This window comes from Bufo gargarizans, chromosome 1 (genome assembly GCF_014858855.1).
Source record: "Bufo gargarizans isolate SCDJY-AF-19 chromosome 1, ASM1485885v1, whole genome shotgun sequence".
Lineage (NCBI taxonomy): Eukaryota > Metazoa > Chordata > Amphibia > Anura > Bufonidae > Bufo > Bufo gargarizans.
Genome location: NC_058080.1, coordinates 337,934,113 through 337,959,753, shown reverse-complemented (window position 1 = coordinate 337,959,753; position 25,641 = coordinate 337,934,113). Strand labels below are relative to the sequence as shown.

The window sequence follows — 25,641 nt, the reverse complement described above, 5'->3', positions numbered from 1 at the left end:
TGGGTCGGACAACCCCTTTCATCTTATTTTCTATACATAATCTAATTGGCACCTTATTTGTATTAGCCCATAGAGGCAGACTATACTTTTAGGAGGCCCTGGAGAGAGAAGGCTCATTCTAGGTTGGTTTCATCTTCATTTTAATAGGTTGCAAGTATTATAATAAATTGAGTGAGGCTAACCGCCAGCTGTGGTGAAACTATGACTCACAGCATGCTCCATTAATTTCTATGGAGTTCTGAGAACAGCCAAGCAAGGGTAGATCTTGGGATCTGTAGTTTTACCACAGCTGGCGTGCCGTAGGTTAGCAATCACAGATCTATGCAAACTGATACTCCGCACTGCCCACATATACATTTTCAAGCTAAAATTACAAGAATCATAACATACTGAAGGTGCCATATATATGTCTAAAGTTGAATAAAACAGATGATTTCAACTAAAGATAAGCAAACCAGATTGTTAGGAATGGGGTTCGTCGCAAACTTTGCATTTTTTTGAATTACAGATGACTCCGAACCTTTTCAGGTCAGTTTCGGGCAAATTTAGTAAAGCAGTGCACAGCGCCATTTTAATGCACAGGTTGGCAGGAAAAAAGCACTAGAGACCATGAAAAAGGTTGCTTACAAGACCCTGAGAGGAAGTTGGGGGGGGGGGGGGCTGGGGGAGGAGAGCTTGCCCTGAATGGCCCCTAGGCTGACACAAACAGCCTAGATGAGTAAATCAGTGCTGCAGCAGGCAGGGAAGTGCTCTAGCAGAATGTCATTCTATTTTGGGCTGTGAATGAAGGTGGACTGGTATTACAGTGATTGCCAGAGAAACTATCTTTGGGAGTCAGGGACAGTCACAGTCAAGCTTGTATTCTACTGCCAGGGACAGTGAAGATAAACACTAGCATTAAGCTACTTTCACACTGGCGTTTCTGGGTCCGCTTGTGAGATCAGTTTCAGGGCTCTCACAAGTGGGCCAACACTGATCAGTTTAGCCCCAATGCATTCTGAATGGATAAGGATCCATTCAGAATGCATCAGTTTGCCTCCGTTCAGCCTCCATTCCGCTCTGGAGGCGGACACCAAAACGCTGCTTGCAGCGTTTTGATGTCCGCCTGACGATGCAGAGCCAAATGGATCCGTCCTGACTTACAATGTAAGTCAACGGGGACAAATCAGTTTTCACTGAGACAATATGGTGCAACTGAAAACGGATCCGCCTTCCATTGACTTTCCGTGCAAGTCAAAGTGCATCATCATGAGCAAAAACATTATATATTTTTTTGTTCATGTTAATGCAAATGGATCCGTTCTGAAAGGATACAATCGTTTGCATTATAGGTGCGGATCAGTCTGTGCAGATACCAGAAGGAAACGCAGGTGTGAAAGTAGCCTTACAAAGAATTGTGCGTGTAGAATAGGAATTGGCAGAGAAAGCGGACAGCCAGGGAGTGAGGAGATGAGGCTGGCTTTGCCTCCTAGCACAACTGCAGCAAAATGCAAAAGCAGCTACCAGAGATCCTTTTTTGGGGGGTGGGGGATGAGCACAAAACTGTACAACACGTGTTCTACCATTAATGTAGCATTTTAAATTTCAGTGAAAACCCCTGAAATACTTGTCTGAACTCTGTGTCAGGACATCTCACCTTAATTAAATTTTTTTTTTGTTTTAAAAACGGTATACAAATATGCACAGCAGACAAAACATCAGTAATTGGAACTGTGTGGAGAAAGAAATGAACGCATTTAGCCTTTACAAAAAAAAATTCCTTGGGTTATTGAATTTATTCAAACCAGGTGATTACTACAGCAATACATAGGGTAGCACACAAAAAAAATATCTGAGTGATAATGAATTGAGGCCTGAATCAGTTTCCGTTTATTTATTTCTCCATCTGGTTAAAATTTATTTTTGGGGGTTGTAGAATTCATCAATGAATAGGGGGGGGGGGGGGGGGGGGTTGTTATTGAATTTATTTAAACCAGCATATAGGCAGATACTACACCAATACAAATGGTAGGGCACAAAATTATCTGAGAGTAGTAAAGGGATATTAACCCCTTTGCCGTTTACTTCTGTCTCCAAATAGTTGCACTTTTTTTGGTTGTTGAATTTAATAAGACCACCATATACGTGATTACTACACCAATACACAGGGTAGCACACAACATTATTTGAGTGATAACAAATTTAGGCCATTTGAAGTGTTTGATTAGACATATCTTCTATAAAGTTGGTTTGAATCATTATTATGTATCTATTGATAAAGGCTCTATGCCGAAACATGTTATATTAATTGATATGGAATAAAGAAGTTTATTTTGAAGCATATTGGCAGCTGCTGGGATTTCTTACCTGCTTCTCTCAGTCACAGCAGGAGCCAGGGGTCACAGTAACTTGTGCCCCTCCTCCTTGCAGCTCCTGAGAAGGCTTTCAGTGGAGTCCTCTTTGTCTTCACTGCCCCTTCCTAGTATGGCACTTTGCTTTTTCCTAACAAGCGGCCAGAAAATACTACCAAGACTTATGGCAGATAGTCTCCTTGTTGAATACTTTGGGAAGAGGCTGGGGACACCATGCATAGCTGTGTTGGGGGTGGTGGTACCCATGGCATTGACAGTGGGGGCAGCGACGGTGGCAGTCTTAGAAAATGCAGAGCATGGGAGGGGGCACATGGGCCCAACATGATATCTCCCAGCCTGATAAAAGTGGCAGGGAGGATCAGGATTCAGGTGATGATTGTGTGCAGGACAGGACCTGTAAGCCGGATGGAGGCGCTCAGGATGAGCAATAAAGAGCAGAGGCTACTCCCCTCCCAAAGAAGAGGCAGGGCCACGAATGCTTCAGGTTCTGGTGATGCCCTGACACTGCTGATGAGTTAGGGTACTTTCACACTTGCGTCGATATATTTTAATCCGTTTTCTCCTAATGCATTCAGAATGGAAAGCAATCCATTCAGGATGCATCAGGATGTCTTCAGTTCAGTCCTTTTACGGTATTCGGACGGAAAAAAAATGCAGCATGCTGCATTTTTCTCTCCAGCTAAAAATCCTTAACACTTGCCATCATTTGTTTCCATTGGAATTAGGGATCGACCGATATTGATTTTTTAGGGCCGATACCGATAATTTGTGAACTTTCAGGCCGATAGCCGATAATTTGTGAACTTTCAGGCCGATAGCCGATAATTTATACCGATATTCCCACAAAAAAAAATTCCCACAAATCTGCTGAAAATTAATGTTTATTGTTAATGTGTATTTTTTTTTGTAAATCTTTCTTTTTCATTTATATTTAATATTTTGGTTTTTTTTTTTATTACTTTTTTTTTTTTTTTAAACTAACTTTTAGCCCCCTTAGGGACTAGAACCCTTGTCCTATTCACCCTGATAGAGATCTATCAGGGTGAATAGGAGCTCACACTGTCCCTGCTGCTGTGTGCTTTGTGCACACAGCAGCATGGAGCTTACCATGACAGCCAGGGCTTCAATAGCGTCCTGGCTGCCATGGTAACTGATCGGAGCCCCAGCATTACACTGCTGGGGCTCCGATCGGAGGAGCAGGGGAGAGGGAATCCTGTGGGGGGCGCACCACTGCTTAATACTGGGGGGAAGGGGGGTGCGCACTGCGCCACCAATGCTTAATACTGGGGGGGCTTGGGGGGGGGAGGCGCACTGCGCCACCAATGCCTAATATTGGGGGGGGAGGGGGGGCGCACTGAGCCACCAATGTCTGATACAGGGGGGCTTGGGGGGGGGCGCAGTGCGCCACCAATGAAGCTTAATCTCTAATTTATTCCTATACAGGAGGCGGGAGCTGGCTGCAGGATCACATAGCCGGCTCCCGACCTCTATGAGCTGTAGCTGCGATCCGCGGCACCTGAGGAGTTAACTACCGCAGATCGCAGCTACAGCTCATAGAGGCCGGGAGCCGGCTATGTGATTCTGCAGCTCCCGCCTCCTGTATATGAATTAATGTGAGATTAAGCTTCATTGGTGGCGCAGTGGCCATAGCTCCTCCCCTCCTCTTGTCCCCTGTCCTCCCATTGGCTGGAGCAGCAGCAGCAGCACAGGGGGAGGAGACACTGCTCCTTCTCCCCTGTGCTGCTGCTGAGGGAACACGGAGAGCGCTGTCAGCAGCGCGATCTGTGTTCCCAGGACGTTATCGGAATATCGGCAAAATAAATGCCGATACCGATAACGTTCAAAATCCTGAATATCGGCCGATAATATCGGTAAATCCGATAATCGATCGATCCCTAATTGGAATGCATTAGTGCCGTATTAAAATTGCCGCATTGACGGATCCGATCTTCCGCATGCAGACCTTTAAAAATGTTAAAATATCGGATCCGTTTTTCCAGATGACATCGGATTAACTAATCCAGTATTGCAACGCGTGTGAGACCGGATCCGCATCCGGATCCATCTACAAACTGTTTCCATACAGATTTCCAGATCAGGCAGGCAGTTCCGGCAACAGAACTACCTGCCGGAATCCAACAACGCAAGTGTGAAAGCACCCTTAAGCCCAAAAGGTGCCAGACCTGCCTGTAGCTCTGTGAGAGCAACAAAACCACAGCCGTGTGCAAGATCTCCAGGGTTAAAATATTGCAGCACAACAGGATCCTTGAGCCCTGAACCTGTGGGAAATAACATATTCTCTTTGCATGGCACTTTATAAAAAATAAATAAATAAAAAATGCACTGGCTTGTGCTAGCTGCTGGCAGTGTCCATAAGACTGTCACTCTTTTCAATCACTCATGTGAGGAGAATCATTGAAATCAAGCAGCCTGATGATTACTGGATAGCCATGCATGATGGAGCAATTTTTCCACATGCTGAGGCCATTCGGCAAGCCAACAGCTCCTTCCTCAACGCCCAGGTTTAGGCCCACCTAGTCTCTGGCGTCTATGACCCTGTTCCCTAAACCATGGATTTCTGGACAGGCAGACTGGACCAGTGGCCGAAACTGGCACAACATGCTCTTTTAATTCTTTCTTGCCCAGCCTCTAGTGCCATCTTGTTTGGGAAGGGGGGGGGGGGGGGGGGGTTGTAGGGGACCAAGTTGTCCTCCACCAGAGTCTAATACATCACTTTTGTCAAAATGAACCAAGCCTGGATTCAAGAGGAGTTTTACACTCCTCTAGCTGAGGCAGATGAATAGATCTGCCTTTCCTGACAGAGACCCCATCTTGCCACTATTGCTGCCTGCCGTCCTGCCTCCATCATGCCACTGCTGAAGCCTGCTGACCATCATGTTCTGTATGGCTGCTAAGGCCTCCATCATGCTGCTGCCAGTGCCTACCATCATCTTCTGTAAAGCTGCTGCCTGCCAACATATACCATATTAAGAGCAGGCTTTGTTCCGCTGTAGAACAAAAAGAATGGCGCACCATAAGGTAATAACATTTAAAATAGATATAAATTGCTATCTCCAAAATGGAGGCTCACCTGGTGGAGTTGTGCTAGTTTAGGCACAACTCTAATGTAAACATGTATCAAGTTGGCAAAAAGCCCCTCACAACGGATGGTATGCAGCCCGGGATGCCTGGAATCCCTGAGAAAGCCCGTAGTTCAATAAAAGAAAATAATATCCCACGGCGCAATAACCACCCAGTGGTTGGAAACATGATGGTTTTTAAATATTTCGACAAGCGGTACTGGTACCTCTTGCCTAAATAAATAAGAACCATCATCTTTCCAACCACTGGGTGGTTTTTGCGCGGTGGGATATTCTTTTCTTTTATTGAACATATACCATATGTTGCTGCAGCTGCCTCAGTTGCTGCTGCTCCTTGCTGCTAACCTCCTACTTCCACCTCTATTGATGTAATGTAAACCATTTGCCACTACTACTACTACCCATAGACTGCATTGTATGTTCCATGCGATGCTGCTTCTGCTACTATTGCAGCTACATGCTACTATATGCATACCATTTCCACAACCACTTTCAATTCAAATGGAGAATGGATTTAGGCTTGTTCACAAGCCACTATTATCTTCTGACAATAACATGTGTGTGTGTCGTATGGGCAGACATTCTGATTCTGTCAAGGCATAATTTTGGGATGCTTGGTCCTCCAAAGAACTTTTTTTTATTTTTATCCCATAACATAAGTGTGTTTATTCATCATTTGCCCCCAATAAGGGACAATTTTTGAATACTTACCCCCAAATCCTGATGACAGAAAACTTGTAGATGACAAATTGCCTTCATGCGAGGGTATATCCCTGTGTTCCTCATAATGACTAGTGTCACCATAACCCTGAAGGAACATGAAACAGTGATTAGAATGGGTAGCAAGTTTGTTAATAAAGAAAAATAAAACAAAGAAAATACTTTTGTTTTAGTTGACTTGTACCAATAATACATGTTACGTGCACTCTAAAAACCTTTCTTACTCTGCCTTGGTCAAATGTGGATCCATCGCTTGCTGTCCAAGACCCAGAGCCAGTTCGTTCTTCTATCCCTGTCAGAAAAAAATAAAAAACACAGCAGTTAACGTACTGTAATGTTTGTTAATGATCATTTATTGGCTTGAATTATGCATATAAAAAGTTCTAAAACAGTGTTCCAGGTCTTCTATTGCAGTGGAAGAGTCCTTCTTCTGAAGCGATTTGTCTTCCAGGTATATGCATAGAAGAATTCTTTATATAACAAGGCAGTCCCAGAAGAAAAAAAAAGTAGTTTTGTCCCCAGTGTTTGGTATACATTATCATTTAAGAAATATACATTACAATTTATTAAAGGTATTTTTAGCATTTGTTACTTTTGGCAGGTAGATCATGTGACCCCTGAAGAGACTTCCTGGATTCTATAGTGTAGTGTCTGTTTTGTGGACAGAAAGTCAGGATCTCTATTCATTCCTATTATGGCTCATTCAGACGGTAGTATGCTGGCCACAAAAGTGCAGATCCATTTTTTTTGCAGACAGTTCAGCATGTATGCAAAAAAACAAAGTCTTCTGCATTTTTGCAGACCCATAGACTCGACTTCAATACTTAACAGTGAAATTCAGGACGTGGCCCAATTGAACATGTTTTATTTTTTGGAGGAGCCATAGAACAGAAGAAAAGCTCAGTCTCAGACGTACAATATAACGCTGCAAGCTGCATTTTGGTGTCCGCCTCCAGGGCAGAATGGAGGCAAACTGATGCATTCTGAACGAATCCTTATCCATTACGAATGCATTAGGGCAGTTATAGGCAACCTGCGGCTCTCCAGCTGTTGCAAAACTACAACTCCCATCATGCCCTGCTGTAGGCAGTCTTTGCATGCTGGGAGTTGTAGTTCTGCAACAGCTGGAGAGCCGCAGTTTGCCTATCACTGCATTAGGGCAAAACTGATCTGTTTTGGACCGCTAGTGCGAGCCCTGAAACAAATCTCACAAACTGAAACCAAAAACGCCAGTGTGAAAGTAGCCTAATCTGCAAAAAAAACGGATCTGCATTTTTGCGGATGTCTGAATGAGCCCTTTGACAGACATCAAGGCTCTTATAAGAATGAATAGACAAAACAGACTTTTGTCCACCAATCAGATGCTGGAGAGTCCAAAGAGTCCCTTCAGGAGTCACATAATCTAACTGCCAAAAGTAATTGAGGCTGGAAATTAACATGCAAGTTTCTTACTCAATTACACATATGAGCACATTTTCAAACAGGTTGGAAAAAAAACTTTTTGGGAAGTGCCTCTTTAAAGAGGACCTGTCACCACAAAAAGCAATGCAATCTGAAAGCACTATGTTATAGAGCAAGAGAAGTTGAGCACATTAATATATATTTTTTGGGGAAAACATCAAGATCAAATCCACTCTGCTTCAGCTTCTACAGCATGGTGTTTTCTAACTGTATTGCATTTTGAAGCGACAGGTCCTCTTTAATCCTAATGGAGGAGATTCTGGTGCAATTTCTGCAGTTTCTGATGTAAGAAATAACAGTTTGTGTCTGGCAATGAAGAACACAGCAGGAAGGGCGGGGGGGGGGGGGGGAATTCTGTATATTGTAAGATCAAAATTGAAAGTAGATGAAAAACTGCATCATGAAATAGTGAGTTAGGTACCTTTGTCACCAAAAACCCACAACGTAAATGCTGAGAGAACAAAAAAAAAAAAAAAAAAAAAAGGATTTAAGATCAATATTTGAATAAATATATGATCACAAGGTGCAACCACTAGGGACTTACTGTATGTTCTTGTGAATGGTGCGTGTTATAGTGGAAGGATGATTGCCGAGCAATCATACATTATCAAAGCTGTGGATAGGTGATAAATGTTAATGGGAACACCCCTTTATAATTGTGTATACCAAATGCCCTCCTGGGGTCTGTTTGCTTGTATGAAACAGAGCAGAAGCATACAATGTGAATTCAAATAGAAACATAGAAACAAAGAATGTATCGGCAGATCAGAACCATTTGGCCCATCTAGTCTGCCCAATATACTAAATACTATGGATAGCCCCTGGCCCTATCTTATATGAAGGATGACCTTAAGCCTATCCCACGCATGCTTAAACTCCTTCACTGTATTTGCAGCTACCACTTCTGCAGGAAGGCTATTCCATGCATCCACTACTCTCTCAGTAAAGTAATACTTCCTGATATTACTTTTAAACCTTTGCCCTGCTAATTTAAAACTATGTCCTCTTGTAGCAGTTTTTCTTTTAAATATTCTCTCCTCTTTTACCTTGTTGATTCCCTTTGACACACTTAGAACAGTAATAAAGCTGTCACATAGACTTTTGCTTTCTGGATATCCTTTGGGACTGGTGGGAGCATCACGACCATGAATCAGTTGACAAAAACTTTCACGCTCCTTAAGCTGAGTTCACATCAGCATTCAGTCCTGCATACAGGACATTTGTATCTGCTTCAAAAATCTTCCTCTGAGCGGAAACCTAACAGATCTCATTATACTCTACGGGGTCCGTGGGCTCTTATTTGCTGAATTCGTCCTTTCCGTACTGCTCCTATGCGAGAGCAGGAGAACGGAAAGTCTGAATGCTGATGTGAACTGAGCCTTATCTGTCAACTTCAATAATATTTTCTGTTTCTCTCCTCATATTAATAAAATTTTATATATATATATATATATATATATATATATACACACACACCCCTAAATAATTATTAGGAACACCTGTTCTATTTCTCATTAATGCGATTATCTAGTCAACCAATCACATGGCAGTTGCTTCAATGCATGTAGGGTTGTGGCCCTGGTCAACACAATCTCCTGAACTCCAAACTGAATGTCAGAATGGGAAAGAAAGGCAATTTAAGCAGTTTTGAGCGTGGCATGGTTGTTGGTGCCAGGCGGGCCGGTCTGAGTATTTCACAATCTGCTCAGTTACTAGGATTTTCACGCACAACCATTTCTAAGGTTTACAAAAAAATAGTGTGAAAAGGGAAAAACATCCAGTATGCGTCAGTCCTGTGGGCGAAAATGCCTTGTTGATGCTAGACGTCGGAGAAGAATGGGCCGACTGATTCAAGCTTATAGAAGAGCAACGTTGACTGAAATAACCACTCGTTACAACAGAGGTATGCAGCAAAGCATTTGTGAAGCCACAATACGTACAACCTTGAGGCGGATAAGCTACAACAGCAGAAAACCCCACCGGGTACCACTCATCTCCACTACAAATAGGAAAAAGAGGCTACAATTTGCACAAGCTCACCAAAAATTGGGACTGTTGAAGACTGGAAAAATGTTGCCTGGTCTGATGAGTCTCAATTTCTGTTGAGACATTCAAATGGTAGAGTCCGAATTTGGCGTAAACAGAATGAGAACATGTATCCATCATGCCTTGTTACCACTGTGCAGGCTGCTGGTGGTGGTGTAATGGTGTGGGGGATGTTTTCTGGGCACACTTTAGGCCCTTTAGTGCCAATTGGCCATCGTTTAAATGCCACGGGCTACCTGAGCATTGTTTCTGACCATGTCCATCCCTTCATGACCACAATGTACCCATCCTCTGATGGCTACTTCCAGCAGGATAAAGCACCATGTCACAAAGCTCGAATCATTTCAAATTGGTTTCTTGAACATGACAAATGAGTTCACTGTACTAAAATGGCCCCTACAGTCACCAGATCTCAACCCAATAGAGCATCTTTGGGATGTGGTGTAACAGGAGCTTCGTGCCCTGGATGTGCATCCCTCAAATCTCCAACTGCAAGCAGCTATCCTATCAATATGGGCCAACATTTCTAAAGAATGCCATCAGCACCTTGTTGAACCAATGCCACGTAGAATTAAGGCAGTTCTGAAGGCAAAGGGGGGTCCAACACAGTATTAGTATGGTGTTCCTAATTATTTAGGTGAGTGTATATTTTTTTTTTTTTGCTTGACATTACTTGTATCATTTACAACACTGTTCCAAAGCCTTGTGTATAAATATGTGACTCTTTAGATATAGTGTTATACAATGTCGGATGAAGAAACTTTGAAATGCTTGCTATTATCCTCTTTTTTGTTAACCATAAAAGCCACTGAAGAAGACACAGCTTTTATCTTTCCTGTCTAATGGCTAAAACATGCGGACACCGGTCATCTCTAGCCTGCATCCTGGGGCTCCGGTTCCTAGAGGGTCTCGATTGTGGGACACTGAATATAAAATCTCCACTGTTATATCTTGTTGCTTGAGTATCATCCTCCTCTTTCCCTGATGAACCAGTCGTAGTATACAATGGCTGGGGAAACACAACGTTGGGAATTGTTTGTCCTTTCTATGTTAGTGTGTTTAGATCTATGTCTTGTCACTCAATTTACTATAGGATAGGGTGTTCTAAGGTATACTAGGTTAGGTACGAGGACAGGGAGCCCCTACCTTCAAGGGGTGTCCCTGGGCTTAGCCTATCTAGGGTCATATAGGGAATTGTCTAGGTTATTTTATACTGTACTCCATAAGGGTGACCTTGATTTTTTTTATACCATCCACTAAGGACCTCCTGTCATCATCATCCCTGGACCATCCCTTTTTCATCATTGCTGATTTTCCATTCAGTCGAAAATCACTTCATCTAACGTGATTTCAGCTAACCGTTAGTAAACACTGAGTATCTATAATACTGAGTGCGACTACATAGCGTATTTGTATGTGCTTTCTTGACCCTTTTGAACTTAGTCCGGCTGTAGGCCAGTTTTTAAGAAAATTTATTTAAAGGTATGTTTTAATTTGGGAAGGTGTTCATGGTTATATTAATGGCCAACATTGTACAAATCTAATGAAATAGAAGCAGTCGGCACTCCTCTTACCGGAATCGTGGTGCTCGCGTCCAGGGTAAGAAAAACCCACTCTCAAATATAAGAAAGAGACCGGCACTTCACTTATTGCAGAAATCACTCTACTTTATTCAAGCATTGGAGGAGACAGCTCAAATGCTACATGTGTTTCGTCTCGAATGCGAGCCTTTTTCAAGCATGGTAAATTACTACATGAAACGCATTTAAACGGCGTCAAACGTGATGACGTCAAATCACCATAGAAACAAAAAACATTAAGTGCAACAATTACAAATATTGTTGCCACATTGTTACAACGGTGATAGACATTTGAATTGAATCTTGTAGCTTTAGATAGAATGGGCTGTGAGAAAAAAAAGAGAAAGTCAGCGGAAAGCATGTGATACAAAAATGCCACATAGTTTGCGCACACCTTCTCATTTAAAGAGTTTTCTTTATTTTCACGACTATGGAAAGGCATCAAAACTATGAATTAACACATGTGGAATTATATACATAACAAAAAAGTGTGAAACAACTGAAAATATGTCATATTCTAGGTTCTTCAAAGTAGCCACCTTTTGCTTTGATTACTGCTTTGCACACTCTTGGCATTCTCTTGATGAGCTTCAAGAGGTAGTGACCTAAAATGGTTTTCACTTCACAAGTGTGCCCTGTCAGGTTTAATAAGTGGGATTTCTTGCCTTATAAATGGCGTTAGGACCATCAGTTGCGTTGTGGAGAATCAGGTGGATACATAGCTGATAGTCCTACTGAATAGACTGTTAGAATTTATATTATAGCAAAAAAGAGTGACGCACAGGAATGACGCAAACCACGGGGGAGGTGCTCAGTAAAAAGGAATCACCCTTCCTTTGGCAGTGGAGCACATCATCACAGCTGAACAGTGAGTAAAGCGGGATGCCGCACAATCAAATCACTGCATATAACAGCTGTGTTTCTATATTTTTCCGTTTGGAGGAGACTTTTATTGTGGGTTTCTCATACCCTAAAGAGCAAGTTCCACTATATTCCAACCAAAGGTTGGATGGCCATCCATACAAAGGACTCTTATCCCCAATATTAAGAGGTCATCACATTTTAGAGCACTTACTACAGTCACTTTAGGAGTCTAGTAGTTTTAATTTATCCGGATTTTATGGTATATCATTTAAAGTAATATGCTTGTTTTATGAATTGTTTGTGTATGCTATATCTTTAATAAACTGTGAGGTTCATATATAGAGAGTGCCCAGTATCTTTTTACTAGAATTTGCATTATGGCAAGAAAAAAAAAAGCTGAAAAACAAGTAGCCATCATTACTTTAAGAAAGTCAGTGCGAAAATTTGGGAAAACCTTGAAAGTGTCCCCAAGTGCAGTCACAAAAACCATCAAGCGCTACAAAGAAACTGGCTCACATGCAGACCGCCCCAGGAAAGGAAGACCAAGAGTCACCTCTGCTGCGGAGGATAAGTTCATCCAAGTCACCAGCCTCAGAAAACGCAGGTTAACAGCAGCTCAAATTAGAGACCAGGTCAATGCCACACAGTTCTAGCAGCAGACACATATCCTAGAACAACTGTTAAGAGGAGACTGTGTGAATCAGGCCTTCATGGTAGAATATCTGTTAGGAAACCACTGCTAAGGACAGGCAACAAACAGAAGAGACTTGTTTGGGCTAAAGAACACAAGGAATGGACATTAGACCAGTGGAAATCTGTGCTTTGGTCTGATGAGCCCAAATTTGAGATCTTTGGTTCCAATCACCGTGTCTTTGTGTGATGAAGAAAAGGTGAACGGATGGACTTTACATGCCTGGTTCCCACCGTGAAGCATGGAGGAGGTGGTGTGATTGTGTGGGGGTGCTTTGCTGGTGACACTGTTGGGGATTTATTCAAAATTGAAGAGATACTGAACCAGCATGGCTACCACAGCATCTTGCAGCGGCATGCTATTCCATCAGGTTTGCGTTTAGTTGGACCATCATTTATTTTTCAACAGGACAATGACCCCAAACACACCTCCAGGCTGTGTAAGGGCTATTTGACCATGAAGGAGAGTGATGGGGTGCTGCACCAGATGACCTGGCCTCCACAGTCACCGGACCTGAACCCAATCGAGATGGCCCTTTTGCCTTCACTCTGCAGTCCAGCTCACCCCAAACCAACAAGTGCTAAGCATCTCTGGGAACTCCTTTAAGACTGTTGGAAAACCATTTCAGGTGACTACCTCTTGAAGCTCATCAAGAGAATGCCAAGAGTGTGCAAAGCAGTAATCAAAGCAAAAGGTGGCTACTTTGAAGAACCTAGAATATGACATTTTCAGTTGTTTCACACTTGTTATGTATATAATTCCACATGTGTTAATTCATAGTTTTGATGCCTTCAGTGTGAATCTACAATTTTCATAGTCATGAAAATAAAAAAAAACTCTTTGAATGAGTAGGTGTCCCCAAACTTTTGGTCTGTACTGTATATTAATATTGAAATAATTACCCTGAGATTTTAATCTCATACAGGCTACACATAGCTTGAGACATCAAATCTTGTAATTTTTTCTGTGACTGCGTAAATACAAAAAATATATATTCAAATATGATGATATTTATTACAAAAATAAACATTTATTTATCGTACAAGAATGCACTCAATTCGTATTCACGATTTAAACCTCTTGGTTCAATGGTTTGCAGGGTGTGAATCCAAAAACTTTCACGTTTTTTAAGCATAAGCAATCTGTTGCCAGCACCTGCTCAATAATCTGGAATCTAAATTGTGCAACATTGTGAGAACATCTAACAAAATGCAAAGGAATTGGCAACAGTAGATTTTTCTTTCGTATGGTAGACTTATGGTTGCTGAACCTATCCTTCATTCTGGTAGATGTCTCACCAATGTACAAAAGGCCACAAGGGCACTTTAGCGACTACACAATGTAGTTGCTGTCACAGGTAAAAAAAACTGACAGGGAATTTTTCCCGTATGTGGATGAGAGAAGGATTCACCTTTAATAACTGCTGAACAATGAACACATTGTAAACGGAGAAAGGTGCCCTTTTTAGGTGTGGAGAGAAAAATTCTGTGTCAGTTTTTTTTTTTACCCGTTAGTGGCAACAGATTGCTTATGCTTAAAATACGTGAAAATTTTGGGATTCACACCCTGCAAACCATTTAACCAAGAGGTTTAAATCGTGAATACGGATTGAGTGCATTCTTGTAAGATAAATAAATGTTTTTTTTCTTTTTGTAATAAATATCACATTTGAATATATATTTTTTGTATTTACTCAGTCACAGAAAAAATTACAAGATTTGATGTCTCAAGCTATGTGTAGCCTGTATGAGATTAACATCTCAGGGTAATTATTTCAATATTGATATATATGTGGCATTTTTGTATCACATGCTTTCCGCTGACTTTTTTCTCACAGCCCATTCTATCTAAAGCTACAAGATTCAATTCAAATGTCTATCAGCATTGTAACAATGTTTGTAATTGTTGCACTTGATGTTTTTTGTTTCTATGGTGATGTGACATCATCACGTTTGACGCCGGTATAGGCGCACTATTTAAATGTATTTCAGGTGGTAAGTTTACCAGGCTTGAAAAAGGCTTGCATTCGAGCTGAAACACGTTTCGCATCTGCGCTGTGTCTCCTCCAACGCTTGAATAAAGCAGAGTGATTTCTACAACAAGTGAAGTGCCGATCTCTTTCTTATATTGTACAAATCTATTCACTCTTATTTTTATAGTGGTGAAGTTTGTTTTTGTACTTAACCGCAGATCTGATACACAAAATTGAGCACAGCATAAAACGGAAAAAAAAGAAAAAAATATGGAAAAAAGTGAACCAGCAAAGAACCACATTATACCCTTCAACCCTCCGCCATTCCTCTCATAACCCTTGAGAATTGTTTGTAAATAACTAATTTACATAAGTATGCATATTAATCTCTGCTGCTTATGCATATTCATAAAGAATCCTTGGAGTACTTTGTTTTTTTTAATCAATGAAAGGGGAGAGCATACAGGGAGATGAGGAATAGAACAAGAATTCAACATGGGAGTACTGCTCTTTTTAGATTAATAAGCAGCCTTATGTGTCATGAGCCAAGTAATGAAATATCCAGCAGCAAAGAAACAAGTTTTGTAATTATTTTTCTTAAAGCATCTGAAAACTATTGTCATAATTTACACTAACGTAGAATCCGGCAAAACGTATGCCAACTGATGGCATTTGTAAGACTAATCAAGATCCTGATCAGTCTTAAAAATGCCTGATCAGTCAGAAAAAGGTCATCCGGAAAAACTGATCCAGCATTTATTTTTTTCACCTTTTTTTCGGTCTGTGCATGCGCAGACAGGAAGGACGGATGCAGCATGCCAGTATTTTGAATGCCGGATACAGCACTAATAAATTTCTATGGAAAAAAAGGCCGGCATTCAGGCAAGTCTTCAGTTTTTTGGGCCGGAGATAAAACCGTAGCATGCTGCGGTTTTATCTTTGTCCTGATCAGTCAAAAAGACTGAACTGAAGACATCCTGAATGGCATGCTCTCCATTCAGAATGCATGGGCATAAAACTGATCAGTTCTTTTCTGGTATAGAGCTCTAGGATGAAATGTGAAAGTACTCATTCCACATTTCTCAATCTATTTACATCATAAATACATTGAGAAATCATCTTCCCTTAAAGCCGAATGCACACGACTGTGTTCCATGGCCGAGAGCAGTCCGTAGTATGCCGGGCTGGATTCCTGTTCAGAGCAGAAGCGCACGGCATCATTGGTTGCTATGACGCCGTGCACTTCATGTCGCCGCCGCACTACAGTAATACACTATATGAGTGTATTACTGTACAGCAGCGGCGCCATGAAGAGCACGGCGTCATAGCAACCAATGAAGCCGTGCGCTCCTGCTCTGAACAGGAATCCAGCCCGGCATACCACGGACCTCTCTCGGCGGAACATGGCCGTGTGCATTCGGCCTAACATAGTATATTATAAATCTGGCTGCCTGCAGCCACTACTATGATGAGCTCAGGGCATAGGAATGTATACAGTTACCACAGATTTTAAATGGATTCTGTCACCTCGTTTTAGCTTATAGAGCTGCGGACATGCACGTTTAGAACGCTGCTAGCATGTCCGCAATATGGACAGCCTCCTGTCCAGCAGTTGACATATTTGTTAAATTAGTTAAACAAGATCTTGAAAAATTATGCGATAACAGATCGCATGATAATCTCAACAGAGTTACGGCAGGCTATGAAGGAACTTAAAAATATGAAAAATATTGTTATAAAACCTGCGGATAAGGGGGGTAATGTTGTGGTCTGGCCGGTGCGGATGTACGAGAAAGAGGCCTTTAGACAACTGGGGGACACATCCTGTTACCAGAAACTAAAATCTAATCCTATGATACAATATAAAAATGAGCTGGATGGTATCTTGAGACATGCATATGATAAGGGCATTATAGGCATGAAAATGTGGGAAGGTTTGACAACCGAATTTCCGGTACTTCCCACATTTTACTTATTGCCGAAAGTACACAAAGACCCCAAAACACCTCCGGGCAGACCGATAGTGTCTGGGATTGGGAGCCTGTGTGAGACTATCTGCCGCTTTGTGGATTACTATTTACAAAAATGCGTTGAGACCCTACCCTCTTTCGTACGGGACACCACTGATGTCCTTCACAGACTCAGTGGTGTGCATTTGGATAAAAACATGGTTCTGGTCACGTGCGACGTCGAGTCCCTGTATACTTCCATCTGCCATGACCACGGGCTGCGGGCGTCACGATTCTTTCTCAATACAACCAAACTAGACAGCGATCTGGTTGATCTAATCATGACGCTGTTGGAGTTTGCATTGAAACACAATGCTTTTACATTTAAGGATCGCTATTTCCTACAGCTCCGGGGAACTGCGATGGGGGCGACTTGTGCGCCCTCATACGCAAATCTTTTCCTGGGGCTGTGGGAGAGGGAGATTGTCTTGAATTTGGAAGGTCATGACGCCGTAGTCTCGTGGTCAAGGTACATTGATGATGTGCTGTTCATCTGGCAGGGCTCGACGTCGCACTTGAAGAAGTTTATGGATGATCTTAACTCCAATGACCAAAATATAAAATTAACGTGGGTTTATAGTGGCGAGCGTGTTGATTTCTTGGATCTTGCTATTACTGTGGAGAACGATGGCCTGTTGGGCTTTGACATACATCGGAAGCCCACGGCCACAAACTCATTACTGTTCTCCTCCTCTTCGCATCATCCACAGGTCGCTCGCGCTATACCCATTGGACAATTTTGTCGAGCTAGGAGAATTTGCTCTAGTGAAGTAAACTTCGAGCGAGAGGCAGCGGATCTCTCCAGGAGACTCCGAGAAAGAGGGTATAGCCAAAAAGTAATCAAAAAAGGCTATGATAGGGCCAAAAACTCCTCGCGGGATAGTTTACTTAAACAATCCTCACGCAAAAAAGAAAAAGAAAAAGATTTTGGTTTTCCTAGGTTTATCACCAACTTTAATGCCCAATGGAGACAAATACAAGATATTCTCCACAAACACTGGCAGGTTCTTCGCACAGATAGAGACCTGAAAAAAGTCATCTCGGATAGGCCTTTGGTCACTTGGAAGAGAGCTAAAAACTTGAGAGATATTGTGACCAGGAGCCACTATGTGGCCCCCACTACGGGAGGGATATTTGGAGATAGGGGCCCACAGTGGGGTTTCTTCCCCTGTGGTGACTGCACAGCATGTAAATATATGATTCGGTCAGATAAATTTACTAACACCAACAGGGAGAAGGAGTATAAAATTGTGCATCACATCTCCTGTAAAACGGAGGCGGTGATCTATCGTGCTGAGTGCCCCTGTGGCCTGGTCTACATAGGCATGACCACGAGGGCACTCAGAACGAGAGTCCTGGAACACATTCGTGACATTAAGGCTGCTGCCGAGATTACAGAGTGCGAGAAACTTAGAAAGTTGAAACCAGTGGCAAAACATTTTAGGGAGATGCATGGTTGTAACCCCAGGGGTATTTTGTTTAAAGGGATAGACCGGGTACGGTTGGGGATTAGAGGGGGCAATATTAAACGCTGCCTCCTCCAAAAGGAGACCAAATGGATGGTTCTGCTCAACACAGTGACTCCTCATGGATTGAATGAGGCTTTGAGTTTCAAATCCTTTATTTAGGGTAGCGTTGTTACTGAATTTTTTCAGTGATTTTAACTGTTTTTTATTCTATTTAGTTCTTGTGTGGACATGGTACGATGAGTGGAGGTGTTCAAGTTGAGGAGCAGTTCCCATATGTATCGGAAATTCTATGATGCAAATGGAGAGGAAGATATCAACAGGAAGAAACATTATGATCCCTCTATTTATTTCTGCGTGGGTGGTTCCACAGTTATTTGATAAGGAATAGGCTATGATATATGGGCTAGACTATTGGTGAATAAATTTGTATGGAGTAAAATTGGAATGTGATGTTGTTTTAGAACTTTATGTACATCATTGGGTGATGTTGTGCCCGATTAGGCTGGTATAACCATGACTGATGGTACCCAGCTGTTTTTGGACACACTCTCACCCTTTAATATGAATAGTCAACTTTATGAATATCTATTATTATGAATTTTGGAATTTCTACTCATTTAGCCAATATTCTTTGCACAGATAGGTCGCTGGGGGGTGTAATATAGTCTGTGCTGGGAGATATTATTGACCAGCACAGCCTTCTCACACAAGTTCACAATGTTCGTTCTGGACAATTAACCATGCACATGATGGGTGATGCTATTGACCAGCACGGTCTTGTTATACAAATTCACAATTTTGGGTCTAGGGTAAATGACTATGTATATTTTGGGGTGTTGCTGAGGTGTGGCGATGGGCCTGACTGCACTGAACCCACTTGGTTAAGGTGGGCTCGGTGACACTCTGGTCCATCGGACATCCCCCGCAACACCTCACAACAATTATAAATGAAAACATTTTTTCTTCCCCCTTCAAAATGTTGGTGGAACTTGCTTACGATATGTGTGAATTGAATGGATTATTGTCTTCACTTTGGAAGTATTTAAGCGGTAGTATAATTTCACAGGGCCTATGTAGCCTTATTTTGAATGGGCTAGATAGGACGGGACCTCTACTGGTTAGGGCCCATACCTATATAATCATTGTTGCACGGGTCACTTTTAGTTATTTTTGACAATATTGGTGAGAACATAGGATTGGTATTCGTTTTTCTGAAACACATTGCTCCCGTCTGTACATATACATAATTGATATATATACATTATGTCTTAGAGGAAATATATATCAATCATTATTTAATACAATCATGTTCATAAAGTCTGCCTATTATAAATTTCTGTAAGTATATATGGAGTCATGATATCATGGATATGTAAATCTATTGTTAAATCATGATGCCATGGATACGTAAATTTATTGTTAAAAATCATGGGACCTAATTCATCATAAAAAATCATGCTACTCCTGATATATAAATTTGTGTGTATCTGTCTTCATAAAATCATGGGGTATAATTCATAAGAAATCATGCTACATTTTATATACTTAACTATGGTGTGAAATTTATGAATATTTGTATGAAAAGATGAAATTATGGAATCATGCTTACAGCATTATCAGCGCAGACTCTGTATTTATCTTCCTCTCTTTATTTTCTGCTGATATATTGTTATCCATTTGTTCTCTCCTCAACTTCCTCTTTTCACCTTTATTTTCCTTTTCCCCTCCCCCCTGTATGTATCCCAATCATCAGCCATGCATATTCAGCGGCCTTAAGGCATTTCCGGACTTTATACACCTTATGCAAATCCCACTAAGGGTTAAGACTATTCGCCACATATTCGGACGGGCTCTGGTATTTTCTGAGCCGTTTTGGTAGGTTCGTTGTAGAGGCCGATATAGCGCTTGGCCAGGATGCGCTGCGCGCCGGGTCACGTGGCGACGCGGCTACGTTTCCTTGGGAGGCGGGCTGGAACGCACGTTTGCGTTCCACCCCTCCTCCTGATGAATGCGGCGTCTCCATGATGTCCTCGGCGTACACCATCGGGCACAAGCGCTCGATAAATAAGTATCAGCTGAAGCATACTAATTGAAGGTGTAGCTGCATGAGGGGTATAAAGGGGGAGCCATGGCCACATTCACATTAACCTCCTGACGAAGCTGAGGCGAAACGCGCGTCGGGGTTTCTTCCAGCCCTGTGTTCGGTGCTTCCACCCTCCATCATGTCTGTGGGTATGTTCACGTCCCCAGTGGATACTTTTTTGTGTGAGTTTGATTGTACAGCCTGATATCTTTGACTTACTATATATGGGCAGACTGCATCTAGACGTATCTGATGGATGTTATGTGACCTTGTGCTCCATTATATCATTATTATTTTCTGCTGTATTTTTTCACACAATAACCTCTCCCTGGGTTGTGCAGTGAGTTGGATATCACAGACACTTGTAGTGGATGTTTACTGACACTCTCTACTGGTGAATCACCTCATTGCACATCACACTGACATGTTTTTCATCTGCTTGGTGGGTGTTTGAGGCACCGACGGGGGGGACTATTGTTTCCAGTCTGTTTTGCTGATTATTCTCCATAGCATATCTGTGTATACAAAATATTTTATGAATTTTTGTGATCCATTGATGATCTAATAAAGTATTTATATTTCTACTGGGCATTCTATGGTTGTTTTTATAGCAGCATTTATAGGTTTATATGATTGGTTCTCTGGTTGCCCCTACTTACGGTATTATAGTGAGGCCCTTTTTTTCTTTCTTCGATCCCTTTAATGTAAGTTGTAAATCTTGTTGCATTGATGGAAAATGTAGGGAATTTGTCAAGAATAGGAGAAACTGTTCAGTGCTAGAACCCTCCCCCAGAGCCTCATAGCAAGTCAGGTTTCTCGACACTTAAAAGGGTATCTTAGTTATATAAAAATTAACCCCTATCCAGAGGATAGTAGATAAGTTCATATAACCGAAATACCCCTCAAAGAAAAAGAAAAAAGAAAAAGCACAATTTGAGATTCTTTAATGCGCGTTGAAAAATCTCTCGCAGTGCTCCTAAAATGTCAGTCACAGTGTTCTTATCAAAAATATCCCCCTAAGTCACATTAAATTGGAAAATTTCTCCAACAAATGTCACTTTTTGAAGCCAAAATCATGAGTGGATCAAAAAGATGATCTATCAAGGACAGATACTTCCATATTTTTTTTTAAATCTACTTTGAATTTTGGCTTCCAAAACAGCATGAAATCTTAACATGTGGTAGCACCCCAAGTAAGGTTACTTTCACACTCGCATTTGGTGCGCAGTAGTCATGGATCTGCACAGGCTGATCCGTTCAGATAATACAACCGTCTGCATCCGTTTAGAACGGATCCGTTTGTATTATCTTTAACACTTTCATGACCAAGGGTCATTGATGCCCCAGTGTCCAGGTCAAAATAAACAAATCTGACATGCGTCACTTTATGTGGTAATAGCTTTAGAACACTTATTTATCCAAGCCATTCTGAGATTGTTTTCACGTGATATATTGTACTTCATGACAGTCATAAATTTGAGTTAATATATTTCACCTTTAGGAAAAAATCCCAAATTTATAAAAAAAAAATATGATAAAATTCTCAATTTTCAAAATTTCAATTTCTTTGCTTCTAAAACAGAAAGTCATACCTAATAAAATATTTATTACTTAACATTTCCCACAAGTAAAAACTCCCCAAAAGTTACCCTATTTTAGAAACTAGGGGATAAGGTGCCAGTTTTATTGGTACTATTTTGGGGTACATATGATTGTTAATTGCTCTATATAAAGTTTTTTGTGAGGCAAGGTAACTGAAAAATGGCTGTTTTGGCACTTTTTTTTTTTTACAAGATTCATCTGACAGGGTAGATCATGTGCTATTTTTATAGATCAGGTTGTTACAAACGCATTGATGTCAAATATATCTACTTTGTTTCAGTTTTACATAAAGCAATTATGAAAAAAATTATGTTTTTGCGAGTATTTTCTGAACGCCATATGCTTTTTATTTTTCTGCCGATCGTCTTGTGCAGGGGCTTGTTTTTTGCAGAAAGAGTTGGTTTTTATTGGTACCATTTTTGGGTACATAGGATTTTGTGATCATTCATTATTACACTTTATGGGGCAAGGTGACCAAAAAAATTGGCTGTTTTGGAACAGTTTTTATTTATTTTTACAGCGTTTATCTGAGGGGTTAGGTCATGTGACCGTTTTATAGAGCAGATCGTTACGGACGAGGCAATACCCAATATGTATACTTTTTCTTATTTATGTTTTACACAATAATAGCATTTCTGAAACCCAAAAAACTATGTTTTAGTGTCTTAGTCTGAGAGCCATAGCTTTTTTATTTTTTGGGCGATTGTCTTAAATGGGGTACCATTTTTTGCAAGATGAGGTGACTGGTACTATTTTGGGGGTCATAAGCCTTTTTGATCGCTTGCTGTTGCACTTTTTGTGATGTAAGGTGACAAAAAATAGCTTTTTTTTACAGAGATTTTATTTTTTATGGTGTTTATCGGACGGGGTCTATCATGTGATATATTTATAGAGATGGTCGTTACGGATGCGGTGATACCTAATATGTGTATTTTTTTATAGGAAAAGGCAATTTATTTTTTAAATTTTAAATTTTTATTTTTTATTTTTTTGCAGCGCTTGGATTAAAGAGCTGCCATGACGTCTATATACGTGGTAGCTAGACTTTGCAAAATAGCTTCAGAAATTGATTTATACTGTAAAAAAACATTTTCCAAACTCTGGTTCGGTTCCAAGGTACCACCTCACTCATCCCCAATTACAATACTTAACTGTGACAATGCATCTAAGGCTAGGGCTACAAGGCGACTAGTATTTTTTGGGGCAAATTACACCATTATTGATATATGGTCCCCATTACGAGTACCCCCAGTGTTGGCTATAGGGAAAGTCAATTTTGGACAGAATGGATTTCTATGCATCAACTAAGGGGACAGGGCCGCTGTGGGGGGGGTCACAGTTAAGGGGACAGGGCCGCTGTGGGGGGGTCACAGTTAAGGGGACAGGGCCGCTGTGGGGGGGTCACAGTTAAGGGGACAGGGCCGCTGTGGGGGGGTCACAGTTAAGGGGACAGGGCCGCTGTGGGGGGGTCACAGTTAAGGGGACAGGGCCGCTGTGGGGGGGTCACAGTTAAGGGGACAGGGCCGCTGTGGGGGGGTCACAGTTAAGGGGACAGGGCCGCTGTGGGGGGGTCACAGTTAAGGGGACAGGGCCGCTGTGGGGGGGTCACAGTTAAGGGGACAGGGCCGCTGTGGGGGGGTCACAGTTAAGGGGACAGGGCCGCTGTGGGGGGGTCACAGTTAAGGGGACAGGGCCGCTGTGGGGGGGTCACAGTTAAGGGGACAGGGCCGCTGTGGGGGGGTCACAGTTAAGGGGACAGGGCCGCTGTGGGGGGGTCACAGTTAAGGGGACAGGGCCGCTGTGGGGGGGTCACAGTTAAGGGGACAGGGCCGCTGTGGGGGGGTCACAGTTAAGGGGACAGGGCCGCTGTGGGGGGGTCACAGTTAAGGGGACAGGGCCGCTGTGGGGGGGTCACAGTTAAGGGGACAGGGCCGCTGTGGGGGGGTCACAGTTAAGGGGACAGGGCCGCTGTGGGGGGGTCACAGTTAAGGGGACAGGGCCGCTGTGGGGGGGTCACAGTTAAGGGGACAGGGCCGCTGTGGGGGGGTCACAGTTAAGGGGACAGGGCCGCTGTGGGGGGGTCACAGTTAAGGGGACAGGGCCGCTGTGGGGGGGTCACAGTTAAGGGGACAGGGCCGCTGTGGGGGGGTCACAGTTAAGGGGACAGGGCCGCTGTGGGGGGGTCACAGTTAAGGGGACAGGGCCGCTGTGGGGGGGTCACAGTTAAGGGGACAGGGCCGCTGTGGGGGGGTCACAGTTAAGGGGACAGGGCCGCTGTGGGGGGGTCACAGTTAAGGGGACAGGGCCGCTGTGGGGGGGTCACAGTTAAGGGGACAGGGCCGCTGTGGGGGGGTCACTGTTAAGGGGACAGGGCCGCTGTGAAGGTCACTGTTAAGGGGACAGGGCCGCTGTGAAGGTCACTGTTAAGGGGACAGGGCCGCTGTGAAGGTCACTGTTAAGGGGACAGGGCCGCTGTGAAGGTCACTGTTAAGGGGACAGGGCCGCTGTGAAGGTCACTGTTAAGGGGACAGGGCCGCTGTGAAGGTCACTGTTAAGGGGACAGGGCCGCTGTGAAGGTCACTGTTAAGGGGACAGGGCCGCTGTGAAGGTCACTGTTAAGGGGACAGGGCCGCTGTGAAGGTCACTGTTAAGGGGACAGGGCCGCTGTGAAGGTCACTGTTAAGGGGACAGGGCCGCTGTGAAGGTCACTGTTAAGGGGACAGGGCCGCTGTGAAGGTCACTGTTAAGGGGACAGGGCCGCTGTGAAGGTCACTGTTAAGGGGACAGGGCCGCTGTGAAGGTCACTGTTAAGGGGACAGGGCCGCTGTGAAGGTCACTGTTAAGGGGACAGGGCCGCTGTGAAGGTCACTGTTAAGGGGACAGGGCCGCTGTGAAGGTCACTGTTAAGGGGACAGGGCCGCTGTGAAGGTCACTGTTAAGGGGACAGGGCCGCTGTGAAGGTCACTGTTAAGGGGACAGGGCCGCTGTGAAGGTCACTGTTAAGGGGACAGGGCCGCTGTGAAGGTCACTGTTAAGGGGACAGGGCCGCTGTGAAGGTCACTGTTAAGGGGACAGGGCCGCTGTGAAGGTCACTGTTAAGGGGACAGGGCCGCTGTGAAGGTCACTGTTAAGGGGACAGGGCCGCTGTGAAGGTCACTGTTAAGGGGACAGGGCCGCTGTGAAGGTCACTGTTAAGTCAGCGGGGTACTGTGGAAGTCAATGTTAAAGGGGCGGGTGCTGTGAAGGTTCCTGTTAAAGAGGACCTTTCACTAGTTTAAAAACTAACTATATCAGTGGGCAAAGCTACGCCCAGGGGTCCCCCTGCACTTACTAGTATGTCTGGGCGCCGCTCCGTTCGCCCGGTATAGGCTCCGGTGTCTGCAGCTCCCTCTGTTGTACTGGGCGGAGTTTTTGTATTAGGGTTGTCCCTTGCTGCAGCGCTGGCCAATTGTAGCGCACAGCTCATAGCCTGGGACTGTAATAAATTTATGTAAGTTTTACACAATGATTTCTTTTTGAAGCAAAAAAAAATAAAAAATCATGTTTTAGTGTTTCCTTAGTCTGAGAGCCATATTTTTTTCAGTTTTTGGTTGATTATCAAGTCGCTAGCATGCGGAATGAGATGCCGGTTTGATTGCCACTATTTTAGGGTGCATATGACATTTTGATCGGTTGCGATTACACTTTTTGTG

At 42.9% G+C, this 25,641-nt stretch overlaps 1 protein-coding gene across 11 annotated transcripts in view; it reads right to left on the bottom strand.

The window, feature by feature from the left end:
- The window catches only part of TCF3 (transcription factor 3), a 396,630-nt gene that overhangs the window by 206,547 nt on the left and 164,442 nt on the right, over positions 1-25,641 (bottom strand). For all 11 annotated transcript variants that reach the window (XR_006391250.1, XM_044306353.1, XM_044306377.1 and 8 more), the window contains 2 exons: positions 6,397-6,464; positions 6,164-6,260 (listed from right to left, as the gene is read on the bottom strand). Coding sequence is in view for 10 of the 11 variants with exons in the window: in XM_044306353.1 (XP_044162288.1) it covers positions 6,164-6,260; positions 6,397-6,464 (165 nt within the window). In the remaining variant the exon portion in view is untranslated. The remainder of the gene's footprint in view (positions 1-6,163; positions 6,261-6,396; positions 6,465-25,641) is intronic.